General features: G+C 50.3%; 1 protein-coding gene across 3 annotated transcripts in view; it reads right to left on the reverse strand.

Annotated features, from left to right (window-relative positions):
• Positions 1 to 14,547, reverse strand: part of Arf6 (ADP-ribosylation factor 6) — a 273,142-nt gene that overhangs the window by 88,610 nt on the left and 169,985 nt on the right. Inside the window, exon 1 of one of the 3 annotated variants that reach the window (XM_053778322.2) lies at positions 3,661 to 3,811. The exons of 1 other annotated variant lie outside the window; for it this stretch is intronic. In XM_053778322.2, coding sequence (XP_053634297.1) covers positions 3,661 to 3,706 — 46 coding nt within the window. In that variant the 5' untranslated portion in view covers positions 3,707 to 3,811. Of the gene's footprint in view, positions 1 to 3,639; positions 3,812 to 14,547 lie in introns of those variants that run through there. One more of the 3 variants, XM_053778321.2, reaches the window with a different exon arrangement.

Here is a 14,547-nt window from a genome sequence, read left to right on the forward strand (position 1 = left end):
TGTGTGTGTGTGTGTGTGTGTGTGTGTGTGTGTGTGTGTGTGTGTGTGTGTGTGTGTGTGAGAGAGAGAGAGAGAGAGAGAGAGAGAGAGAGAGAGAGAGAGAGAGAGAGAGAGAGAGAGAGAGAGAGAGAGAGAATGAGAATAAATGGTACAGCGATACAGACAAGATTCTGGGAAAAGATACTTATATATAGTTCAGGACATTTATTAAAGAATATAAATATCCTAAACTGTTCATAACTGTCTTTCCACATTGGCAACATTATTGTCGAAACGTTTTGCCTGTGCAGCAATCTTCCTCAGTGGAATCCAGAGGTGGATTTAATACTGGATACAGTAGAAGTGAAGTAATGGTAAGGTGATGATCAGGTCTTTAGCTTAGCCTTAAAAGGAATAGTGGAGTGCCTTAACCAAGGGACTGAATACCTTCACTAAAAGCTAAAAAACTTAACACTCATTAAGGTTAAGGGATGGATCAACCTAAAATTATCTCTTCACTTCCTCCAATGTCTCCAGTAATTTGTTGGAAATATTCTGTTGCGCAGGTGAAACGTTCCAGCAATAAAGATATCAAGAGTGTTGCTGTCTAATTCATCTACTTGTCAATTTTGTATAATGATAGCAGCATACTCAGTGCCCCAAGGCACTGTCCTGGCACGTCTGCTGTTTCTCATCCTCATAGCAGATATAGATAAAAACACCCGGCACACTTTCGTATCATCATTTACAGATGACACTAAAATAAGCACGAAAGTCACTACGGTAGAGGACACTGAAAAATTACAGAAAGACATAAGCAGGGTTTTCCAGTGGGCAGTGGAGAACAACATGACGTTCAATGTAGATGAATGGTTCAGAGAACCGACATGTTGATAAATTAGACACATGTGCAACTCTTGGGTATCTTTATTGAGGAAACGTTTCGCCACACAGTGGCTTCATCAGTCCATACAAAGGAGAATCTTGAACAGGAAGAACAGGTTGAGGGACTGATTACCTCATTCTCCTCCTGTTCTTCAAGATTCTCCTTTGTATGGACTGATGAAGCCACTGTGTGGCGAAACGTTTCCTCAATAAAGATACCCAAGAGTTGCACATGTGTCTAATTTATCAACATGACGTTCAATGGTGATCAGTTCCGGCTGCTTAGGTATAGAAAGACTGAAGAACTCAAAAGGAACAATATATACAAAACTCAAGAGGGTCACCAAATAGAACGTAAGAAACACGTAAAAGACCTGGGAATAATTATGTCAGCTGACCTTTCTTTTTAAGACCATAACAAGACAAAGATCACGACAGCCAGGAAGATGACAGGGTGGGTACTGAGAACTTTCAAAACAAGGGAAATAATGCCGATGGTGACACTCTTCAAATCACTAGTACTCCCTCAGAATACTGCTCAGTGCTGACGGCCCCGTTCAAAGAAGGAGAAATATCGGAGCTGGAACAAATACAGAAACCGTTTACGGCTCACACTGAGCCTGTAAAGCACCTAAACTACTGGGAACGCCTGCAAGTCTTGAACATGTACTCACTGGAGCGGAGCAGGGAGAGGTACATGATAATATATACCTGGAAAGTACTCGAGGGCCTGGTCCCAAATCTGCACACTGCCAGAACATCATACTGGAGTGAAAGATATGGGAGGAGATGTAAAATAAACCCAGTGAGGAGCAGGAATGCGGTGGGGACAATAAGGGAACACTGTATCAACATCCGGAGTCCCAGAATATTCAACACCTTAACAGAGGATATCAGAGACACCGCTGGGACAAGTGTAGAAACTTTCAAGAGGAAACTGGACAAGTATCTTCACCAGGTGCCAGATGAACCAGGCTGTGATGGATATGTGGGGCAGCGGACCTCCAGGAACAACAGCCTGGTTGACCAGGCAAGCACCAGACGAGCTTAGCCCATGGCCGGGCTCAGAGAGTAGAGAAACTTTTGAAACTCTTCAAAGGTATATCAGAGGTACTGTTGTCTTATCATTATTATTTAACACAAACATTACCAACTACGCCTACTCCAGCTGCCTTACCTTTCCCAAGCAAGGTCTGGCCTCTCCTCAGGAATTTCCTGCAGCGCTTCCCGAGGGTGGGAATCCTTATTAAGGAATGCTTAAGATACAATTGACCTGTGCTTCATAGCGGCACGCTCTTAAGTGTTGAATTATACAATGTAAGAAATAATATTTTACACACACTAGATTACTCTGCCATAACCCATGGTATAATTACTGCAGTTATGTTTTTTGTGGGAGATGTCATGTTCCTATTACTATTACACAGTGTCATGTTCACTTCACTATTACACAGACACATGTTCACTTCACCATTACACTGTTACACTGCCTCATGTTCACTTCACCATTGTGTTGAGAGTTACATTAGGGTTTCTATTACCACTACTAAGACACTGTCAAAGCTACACAAGGTATTGCAATATAATGTTATAAACATGGCCCCCTAGTAGGGCAAGGGGTGGGAGCGTCAGGTTGCCAGAGTGCAACAAACACTGCCTTGTTGACGTGGCTTCAACAATTATGAAGCCACATGAAGCAAGTTGCATAGCTCAGGACTACCTGAGTGCATTTCTACTTCATCACTAACCACTCTCTCTCACACACACACACCATTACCAATTTAATATTATCATGCCAACTTCACTGTCATATTACAAAACCAATAATCCCAGACCCTGCCCAGGGCTGGGCTGCCTGAGTAGGAAAACTCTCACAACCCGTCAAAGGAGGCCAATTTTTCACATTCCACAATGCATAATCATTACTTCAATGTCACTGGCCAAAACTGTCAGAAAATTTAGACGAAGAGGGATGTGTGTCTACTGTGTTGTACATGAATGGTATACAATACCGACCTGATGAAAATAAGCCACGTGCAACATCTAGGTATCTATTGTTGATGTTTCGTCAACCAGTGGCTTTATCAATACAAATTCAAGGATATGATAGGAAGACATTAGAACTATACACAAAAGATGGGGTAATCAGTCCTAATGTTTTCCAATTATGCTCTTTAATTTATACCTTTGAAGAAGAACTTCGAGAGTTTGACTACTCTCGGAGCCCGGCCATGGGCCAGGCTCCGCTGGTTAGCGAAACTTCTACAATAAAGATACCCAGATATTGCACATGTGTCTAATTTTCATCATGGGTGTGTGTACTATTTATACCGGAAGAGAGGCTAGGTTCTTAAATAGTAAAGTAGCCTATGGGGGCGAGAAGAGCCCCTCCCAGAAAAGTCCCCCACCCCACTAATCCTAGGAACACACAGTTTAAACTAGACCACCCCGTTAAGGTTAACCCGGATTGGAGGCGGTAGGAGAAAAAAGGAAAAAAGAGATGATTGCAAGGAGAAACAGGTAGAGAGGAGAAATGACAGAAGTTGTAATTAGACACGTTAGGGAATATCATTTGACACTGGTCCGTGGCACTGACCCGTAGGCGGGTCACGCCAGACCACCTCACTAGTTAAGGCAGCCTTAGTGCTCTGAGATATGGCGAAGATAAAAGGAAATGAGAAAAAATGAAAATCAGAAAAATAATAGGAAGGGAGAGGAGACGGGAAAGAAGAAGCACGATACAATCACTTCAAGGACAGATAATGCAAAACTTACAAGAGGACAGCTTAAACGCACCATTCTCAGAGGTAGTGAGGAAGATAATAATGTAATGAATGACCATTGAGCAGCAGCTGCTGCTGCTGCTGCTGGAGTGAACACTGCCGCCACCACTATAACCAACACGTCCACCACACACCACAGATATCCTCACACTGAGACTGTTGAGCCAGTGACTCACCACATACCTCCCTCCTCAACCACAACCACTAGACTCCCACCCACCCCTCAACCACAACCACTAGACTCCCACCCACCCCTCAACCACAACCACTAGCCTCCCACCTACACCACAACCACTAGCCTCCCATCCACCCCTCAACCACAATCACTAGCCTCCCACCCACCCCAAAACCACTAGCCTCCCACCCACCCCTTAACCACAACCACAAGTCTCCCACCCACCCCTCAACCACAACCACTAGCCTCTCACGAACCCCTAAATCACAACCACTAGCCCCCACCCACCCCTCAACCACTAGTCTCCCACCAACCCCTCAACCACAACCACTAGTCTCCCACCCTCCCCTCAACCACAACCACTAGCCTCTCACTCACCTCTCAACCACAACCATTAGCCTCTCACCCACCCCTAAATTACAACCACTAGCCCTCCACCCACCCCTCAACCACAACCACTAACCTCCCACCCACCCCTCCACAACCACTGACCTCCCACCACCCCTCCACAAAACCACTAAACTCCCACCCACCCCTCCACCACAACCACTAACCTCCCACCCACCTCTCCACCACAACCACTAGCCATCCACCCACCCCTCCACCACATCCAATACCCATCCACCTACCCCTCCACCACAACCACTAACTTCCCACCTACCCCTCAACCACAATCACTAGCCTCCCACCCACCCCAAAACCACTAGCCTCCAACCCAACCCTAAACCACAACGACAAGCCACCCACCCACCCCTCAACGACAACCACTAGCCTCTCACTCACTCCTCAACCACAACAACTAGCCTCCCACCCACCCCTCAACCACAACAACTAGTCTCCCACCAACCCCTCCACCACAACCACTAACCTCCCACCCACCCACGGAGTTGCTGAACACCACAAATGAGGTAGTTGAAGTTCTATCAATAAAGATCGAGAACCAAAACCTAGTCATTGTGGTTGTATACAAGCCACCAGATGCAACCTCACAACAGTTCAAGGAACAGCTACTGAAAATCGATTACTGTTTGGAAAACCTTCCAGCTCCATCCCCAAACATTTTACTGCTTGGTGATTTCAACCTAAGGCATACAAAATGGAAGAATGTAGCAAATAATGTTATAGCTTAAACAATCCCCGGAGGTAGCGCAGATGAAAGGTCACACACACGAGCTACTAAGTCTCTGCGAAAAACACACCTTAAGCCAGCAGATGGTGGAGCCAACAAGACTAGAAAACACACTTGACCTTATCTTCACAAATAATGAGGACCTGATAAGAGACATAAGAATATCAAAAACAACTAATTCCGATCACAATCTAATCGAAGTCCAGACGTACATGCATAGGGGTCCTGAACAACAGAATGCATGTACCTGTGAAGGTGTCTTCACAAAATACAATTTCAACAACAAGAACATCAACTGGGACCAGGTAAACCATGTCCTAAACAAAACATGTTGGGAAGATGTCTTAAATGACATGGATCCAAACCAGTGCCTTGAAAGGATCAACTTCCTGGTAGCCGAAGCATGTTCTAGGCATATTCCCCTAAGAAAGAAGAAGAGCAGGAGTAAACTGGAGAGAAAAAGACGCTCCCTCTACAGAAGACGACGAAGAGTCACTGAGCTCCTCAGGAGTGCTAGAATATCTGATACACGAAAGGAGGCGCTGACCAGGGAAGTGGAAACTATCGAATTAAAGCTAAATGACTCTTACAGGAACCAGGAGAGGCAGGAGGAGCTTAAAGCTATTAGTGAAATTGAAAGAAATTCAAAATATTTCTTTTCATATGCCAAAAACAAGGCAAATACCACATCTAGTATCGGGCCCTTACTCAGACAGGATGGGACTTACACAGATGACAACAAGGAAATGAGTGAAATATTGAAATCCCAGTACGACTCTATGTTTAGTGAACCACTAATCGGTCTGAGGATCGACGACCCAAATGATTTCTTCATGAATGAGCCTCAAAACTCCATAAATGTATGCCATATTTCCGACATTACCCTAACTCCGATAGATTTCGAAAAAGCCATTGACAACATGCCTATGCACTCAGCCCCGGGCCCAGACTCGCGGAACTCTGTTTTCATTAAGAACTGCAAGAAACCCCTCTCGCGTGCCCTAAGTACACTATGGAGGAGGAGCCTGGACATGGGTGAAATTCCACAGTCACTTAAAACAACGGATATAGCCCCACTCCATAAAGGTGGCAGCAAAGCATTAGCTAAGAACTATAGACCAATAGCTCTGACGTCCCACATCATAAAAATCTTTGAAAGAGTGCTAAGAAGCAGGATTGCAAATCACCTGGATTCCCAAAATCTGCACAATCCAGGGCAACATGGGTTCAGGGCAGGTCGCTCCTGCCTCTCACAACTATTGGATCACTATGACATGGCCTTGGATGCACTGGAAGAAAATCAGAATGCAGATGTAATATACACAGACTTTACAAAAGCATTTGACAAATGCGATCATGGCGTAATAGCCCATAAAATACGTTCTAAAGGAATAACTGGGAAATTGGGGAGATGGATCTTCAACTTCCTAACAAATCGAACACAAAGAGTAGTGGTCAACAGAGTTAAATCGGAGGCTGCCATAGTGAAGAGCTCTGTTCCACAAGGCACAGTACTCGCCCCCATCTTATTCCTTATCCTCATATCAGACAAACAGAGATGTACACCACAGCACCGTATCATCCTTTGCGGATGATACTAGGATCTGCATGAGGCTGTCATCTGCTGAGGATTCCGGCCATACAAAAGAGTAGAAAAATAATGTAAGGGGCCTGGGAGTAGTAATGTCTGAGGATCTCACTTTCAAGGATCACAACAGTGCCACGATCGCACGTGCAAAGAAAATGATAGGATGGATAATAAGAACTTTCAAAACGAGAGATGCCAAGCCCATGATGATCCTTTTCAAATCACTTGTTCTCTCTAGGCTGGAATACTGCTACATTAACATCTCCATTCAAAGCAGGTGAAATCGCAGATCTAGAGAGTGTACAGAGATCCTTTACTGCACGTATAAGTTCTGTCAAGCACCTTAACTACTGGGAACGCTTGGAAGCACTTGACTTGTACTCGTTGGAACGCAGGAGGGAGATATATATCATAATCTACACTTGGAAAATCTTGGAAGGAATGGTCCCAAATCTGCACACAAAAATCACTCCCTACGAAAGTAAAAGACCGGGCAGGCGATGCAAAATGCCCCCAATAAAAAGTAGGGGCGCCATTGGTACACTAAGGGAAAACACCATAAGTGTCCGGGGCCCAAAACTGTTCAACAGCCTCCCATCAAGCATTAGGGGAATTGCCAATAAACCCCTGGCTGCCTTCAAGAGAGAGCTGGACAGATACCTAAAGTCAGTGCCGGATCAGCCGGGCTGTGGCTCGTACGTTGGACTGCGTGCGGCCAGCAGTAACAGCCTAGTTGATCAGGCGCTGATCCATCGGGAGGCCTGGTCGTGGACCGGGCCGCGGGGGCGTTGATCCCCGGAATAACCTCCAGGTAATCCAGGTAACCCCTCCACCACAACCACTAACCTCCCACCCACCCCTCCACCACAACCCCTAACCTCCCACCCACCTCTCCACCACAACCACTAGCCTTCCACCCACATCCACCACTACCCTTCCACCAACCTCCACCCACATAAACCACAACCCTTCCACCAGCATCCACCCACATCGACCACTACCCTTCCACCAGCCTCCACCCACATCCACCACTACCCTTCCACCAGCCTCCACCCACATCCACCAATACACTTCCACCAGCCTCCACCCACATCAAACTACCCTTCCACCAGCCTCCACCCACATCCACCACTATCCTTCCACCAGCCTCCACCCACATCCACCATTACCCTTCCACCAGCCTCCACCCACATCCATCATTACCCTTCCACCCCCACCCACATCCACTGCTACCACTCCATCAGCCTACACCCACATCCACTACTACCCTTCCACCAGCCTCCACACACATCCACCACTATTCCACTAGCCTCCACCCACACCCACCACTACCCTACCACCAGCCTCCACCCACATACACCACAAACTACCCTTCCACGAACCTTCACCCACATCCACCACTACCCTTCCACCACGATCCACCCACACCCACCACTACCCTTCCACCTGCCTCCACCCACATTCACCACTACCCTTCCACAAGCCTCCACCCACATCCACCACTACCCTTTCACCAGCCGCCACCCACAAACACCACTACCCTTCCACTAGCCTCCACCAACACCCACCACTACCCTTCCACCAGCCTCCACCCACATCAACCACTACCCTTCCACCAGCATCCACCCACACCCACGACTACCCTTCCACCAGCCTCCACCCACATCCACCACTACCCTTCCACCAACATCCACCACTACCCTTCAACCAGCACCCACAACTACCCTTCCACCAGCCTCCACCCACATCCACCACTACCCTTCCACCAACATCCACCACTACCCTTCCACCAGCATCCACCACTACCCTTCCACCAGCCTCCACCCCTACCCTTCCACTAGTATCCACCCAAACGCACCATTACCCTTCCACCAGCCCCCACCCACATCCAACATTACCCTTCCACCCACATCCACCACTACCCTTCCACCAGCCTTCACCCACATCCACCACAACCCTTCCACCAGCCTCCACCCACATCCACCACAACCCTTCCACCAGCCTCCACCCACATCCACCACTACGCTTCCACTAGCCTCCACCCATACCCACCACTACCCTTCCACCAGCCTCCACCCACATCCACCACTACCCTTCCACTAGTATCCACCCACATCCACCACTGCCCTTCCACCAGCCTCCACCCACATCCACCACTACCCTTCCCCCAGCCTCCACCCACATCCACCACTACCCTTCCCCCAGCCTCCACCCACATCCACCATTACCCTTCCACCCACATCCACCACTACCCTTCCACCCACATCCACCACTACCCTCCGACCCACATACTCCACTACCCTTCCACCCACATCCACCACTACCCTTCCACCCACATCCACCACTACCCTTCCACCCACATCCACCACTACCCTCCGACCCACATACTCCACTACCCTTCCACCCATATCCACCACTACCCTTCCACCCACATCCACCACTACCCTTCCACCCACATCCACCACTACCCTTCCACCCACATCCACCACTACCCTTCCACCCACATCCACCACTACCCTTCCACTCACATCCACCACTACCCTTCCACCCACATCCACCACTACCTTTCCAAAAGCCTCCATCCACATCTACAACTACCCTTCCACCAGCATCCACCCACATTTACCACTACCCTTCCACCAGCCTCCACCCACATCCAACACTACCCGTCCACCAGCTTCCACCCACATCCACCATTACCCTTCCACCCACATCCGCCACTACCCTTCCACCAGCCTCCACCCACATCCACCACTACCCTTACACCCACATCCATCACTACCCTTCCACCAGCATCCATCCACATCCACCACTACCCTTCCACCAGCCTCCACCCACATCCACCACTACCCTTGCACCAGCCTCCACCAACATCCACCCCTAACTTTCCACCAGCCTCCACCCACATCCACCACTACCCTTCCACCAGCCTCCACCCACATCCACCACTACCCTTCCACCAGCCTTCACCCACATCCACCATTACCCTTCCACCAGGATCCACCCACACCCACCACTACCCTTCCACCAGCCTCCACTCACATCCACCACTACCCTTCCACCAGCCTCCACTCACATCCACCACTACCCTTCCACCAGCCTCCCCCTATATCCACCATTACCCTTCCACTCCCACCCACATCCACCACTATCCTTCCATCAACCTCCACCCACATCCACTACCCTTCCACAAGCCTCCACCCACATCCACCACTACCCTTCCACCAGCCTCCACCCACATCCACCACTACCCTTCCACCAGCACCCACCCACACCCACCACTAGCCTTTCACCAGCCTCCACCCACATCCACCACTATCATTCCACCAGCATCCACCCACACCCACCACTACCCTTCCACCAGCCTCCACCCACATCCACCACTACCCTTCTACCAGCACCCACCCACACCCACCACTAGCCTTTCACCAGCCTCCACCCACATCCACCACTATCATTCCACCAGCATCCACCCACACCCACCACTACCCTTCCACAAGCCTCCACCCACATCCACCACTACCCTTCCACCAGCCTCCACCCACATCCACCACTACCCTTCCACCAGCCTCCACCCACATCCACCACTACCCTTCCACCAGCCTCCACCCACATCCACCACTATCCTTCCACCAGCCTACACCCACATCCACCACTACCCTTCCACCAGCATCCACCCACATCCACCATTATGCTTCCACCCACATCCGCCACTACCCTTCCACCAGCATCCACCCACATCCACCACTACCCTTCCACCAGCCTCCACCCACATCCACCACTACCCGTCCACCAGCTTCCGCCCACATCCACCATTACGCTTCCACCCACATCCGCCACTACCCTTCCACCAGCATCCACCCACATCCACCACTACCCTTCCACCAGCCTCCACCCACATCCACCACTACCCTTTCAGCAGCCTTCACCCACATCCATCACTACCCTTCCAGCAGGATCCACCCACACCCACCACTACCCTTCCACCAGCCTCCACCCACATCCACCACTATCCTTCCACCAGCATCCATCAGTACTCTTCCACCAGCATCCACCACTACCCTTCCACCAGCCTCCACCCACATCCACCACTACCCTTCCACCAGCCTCCACCCACATCCACCACCACCCTTCCACTAGCCTCCACCCACACCCACCACTACCCTTCCACCAGCCTCCACCCACATCCACCACTATCCTTCCACCAGCATCCATCAGTACTCTTCCACCAGCATCCACCACTACCCTTCCACCAGCCTCCACCTATATCCACCATTACCCTTCCACCCCCACCCACATCCACCACTATCCTTCCATCAACCCACCCACATCCACTACCCTTCCACAAGCCTCCACCCACATCCACCAGTACCCTTCCACTAGCCTCTACCCACACCCACCACTACCCTTCCACCTGCCTCCACCCACATCCACCACTACCCTTCCACTAGCCTCTACCCACACCCACCACTACCCTTCCACCTGCCTCCACCCACATCCACCACTACCCTTCCACCAGCCTCCACCCACACCCACCACTACCCTTCCACCAGCCTCTACCCACATCCACCACTACCCTTCCACTAGCATCCACCCACATCCACCACTTCCCTTCCACTAGCATCAACCCACATCCACCACTACCCTTCCACCTGCCTCCACCCACATCCACCACTACCCTTCCACTAGCCTCTACCCACACCCACCACTACCCTTCCACCTGCCTCCACCCACATCCACCACTACCCTTCCACCAGCCTCTACCCACACCCACCACTACCCTTCCACCAGCCTCTACCCACATCCACCACTACCCTTCCACTAGCATCCACCCACATCCACCACTACCCTTCCACTAGCATCAACCCACATCCACCACTACCCTTCCACCAGCCTCCACCTATATCCACCATTACCCTTCCACCCCCACCCACATCCACCACTATCCTTCCATCAACCCACCCACATCCACTACCCTTCCACTAGCATCCACCCACATCCACCACTACCCTTCCACTAGCATCCACCCACATCCTCCACTACCCTTCCACCAGCCTCCACTCACATCCACCACTACCCTTCCACCAGCATCCACCCACACCAACCACTACCCTTCCACCAGCCTCCACCCACATCCACCACTACCCTTCCACCAGCCTCCACCCACATCCACCACCATCCTTCCACTAGCCTCCACCCACACCCACCACTACCCTTCCACCAGCCTCCACCCACATCCACCACTACCCTTCCACCAGCATCCACCCACACCAACCACTACCCTTTCACCACCCTCCACCCACATCCACCACTACCCTTCCACTAGCATCCACCCACATCCACCACTACCCTTCCACTAGCATCCACCCACATCCACCACTACCCTTCCACCAGCCTCCACTCACATCCACCACTACCCTTCCACCAGCCTCCACCCACATCCACCATTACCCTTCCACTAGCCTCCACCCACATCCACCACTACCGTTCCACTAGCATCCACCCACATCCACCACCACCCTTCCACTAGCATTCACAAACATCCACCATTACCCTTTCACCAGCCTCCACCCACATCCACCACTACCCTTCCACCAGCCTCCACCCACATCCACCATTACCCTTCCACTAGCCTCCACCCACATCCACCACTACCCTTCCACTAGCATCCACGCACATCCACCACTACCCTTCCACTAGCATCCACCCACATCCACCACTACCCTTCCATCAGCCTCCACCCACATCCACCACTACCCTTCCACTAGCATCCACCCACATCCACCACTACCCTTCCACTAGCATCCACCCACATCCACCATTACCCTTCCACCAGCCTCCACCCACATCCACCAGCCTCCACCCACATCCACCACTACCCTTCCACCAGCCTCCACCCACATCCACCATTACCCTTCCACTAGCCTCCACCCACATCCACCACTAGCATCCACGCACATCCACCACTACCCTTCCACTAGCATCCACCCACATCCACCATTACTCTTCCACCATCCTCCACCCACATCCACCACTACCCTTCCACCATCCTCCACCCACATCCACCACTACCCTTCCCTCAGCCTCCACCCACATCCACCACTACCCTTCCACCAGCCTCCACCCACATCCACCATTACCCTTCCACCAGCCTCCACCCACATCCACCATTACCCTTCCACTAGCCTCCACCCACATCCACCATTACCCTTCCACTAGCATCCACCCACATCCACCGCTACCCTTCCACTAGCATCCACCCACATCCACCACTACCCTTCCATCAGCCCCCACCCACATCCACCACTACCCTTCCACCAGCCTCCACCCACATCCACCATTCCCCTTCCACCAGCCTCCACCCACATCCACCATTACCCTTCCACTAGCCTCCACCCACATCCACCATTACCCTTCCACTAGCCTCCACCCACATCCACCATTACCCTTCCACTAGCATCCACCCACATCCACCACTACCCTTCCACTAGCATCCACCCACATCCACCACTACCCTTCCACTAGCATCCACCACTACCCTTCCACTAGCATCCAGCTACCTCCACCCTTTACCAGTATCCACCCACAGTCACCATCATCCCTCCACCACTGCCCCTCTCCCAATACCCCTTTGATATACTTTTGATGAGTTTCTGGAGTCTTACTAGTAGTCAAGAGCCCAGCCATGGGCCAGGTTCGTCTGGTGCTTGCCTGGTCAACCAGATTGTTGCTGCTTGTGGTCAGTTGCCCCACATTTCTTCCCGGCCAGTTGTCTCTTGAAGACTTCTATAATTGTTCCAGCAGTTTCTCTGATATCATCTAATAAAATGCTGAATAATCTGGGGCCACGAATATTGATACAGTGTCCCCTTATTGTGCCCACCGAACTCCTACTTTTCACTGTCTTTATTTTTCACTACCTCCCTTATCATTGGTTCCAGTATGTTATGGCAGTGTGCAGATTTGGGACCAGGGTCTCGAGTCCTTTCCAGGTACACACTATCATGTATCTCTCTCCTCCGCTCTAGTGAATACATGTTTAAGACTAAGGCATTCCCGGTAATTTAAGTGCTTTACTGGCTCTATGTGAGCCGTCAACACTGAGCAATATTCCAAACGAGGAAGCACTCGCGAATTGACAAACGTCACCACTGGCGTTATTTCTCTGGGTCTGAAGGTTCTCAACCCCCCCCCCCCCCCCGTCATCCTCCTGGCTGTCGTAATCTGTCTTATCATGCTCTTTGAAACGTCAGCTGACATAATTATTCTCAAGTCTTTCACCTGTTCCTATCGCTCTATTTCGTGATCTGAGTTTTGTATACAGTGTTCCTTTCGAGTTCTTTATTCTTTCCGTACCTAAGCAGCTGGAGCTTATCACCACTGAACGTTATGTTGTTCTCCACTGTCCACTAGAAAACACTCGTCATATCTTCCTGTAATTTTTCAGTGTCTTCTACTGTAGTAACTTTAATGCTTATTTTAGTGTCATGTGCAAATGATGACACAAAACTGTGACGGGCGTGTTTAATTATGTCTGCTGTGAGGATGAGAAATAGCAGAGGTGCCAGGACAGTGCCTTGGGGAGTGAGCTTTTTACCTCGCTTATGCCAGATTTTGCTTTGTTTACTACAACTTTTTTGTGTTCTGTGTATTAGGAACCCGAAAATCAATCTGCCTACCTTCCCCGTAATGTTTTTAACCCTGATTTTGTGTGCTATCACTCCATGATCGCATCTGTTAAACGCCTTTGCAAAATCTGTGAATATCAAATCTGCATTTTGGTTGCCTTCCAACGCTTCCGTAATTCTGTCATAGTGGTTCAGCAGCTGTGACAGGCATGATCGTCCTGATGGTTTGGGTGATGCCGGTTGTGCTGTTCCATGAAATTTGTACTTTGCCGTCTCGTTACTCTTTCGAAGATTTTCATGTGGGAAGTTAGGGCTACTGGTCTGTAATTTTTAGTTAGTGCTCTACTTCCTCTTTAAAGTCTCCGGTATTTCACCTAGAT

This window comes from Cherax quadricarinatus, chromosome 22 (genome assembly GCF_038502225.1).
Source record: "Cherax quadricarinatus isolate ZL_2023a chromosome 22, ASM3850222v1, whole genome shotgun sequence".
Classification (NCBI taxonomy): domain Eukaryota; kingdom Metazoa; phylum Arthropoda; class Malacostraca; order Decapoda; family Parastacidae; genus Cherax; species Cherax quadricarinatus.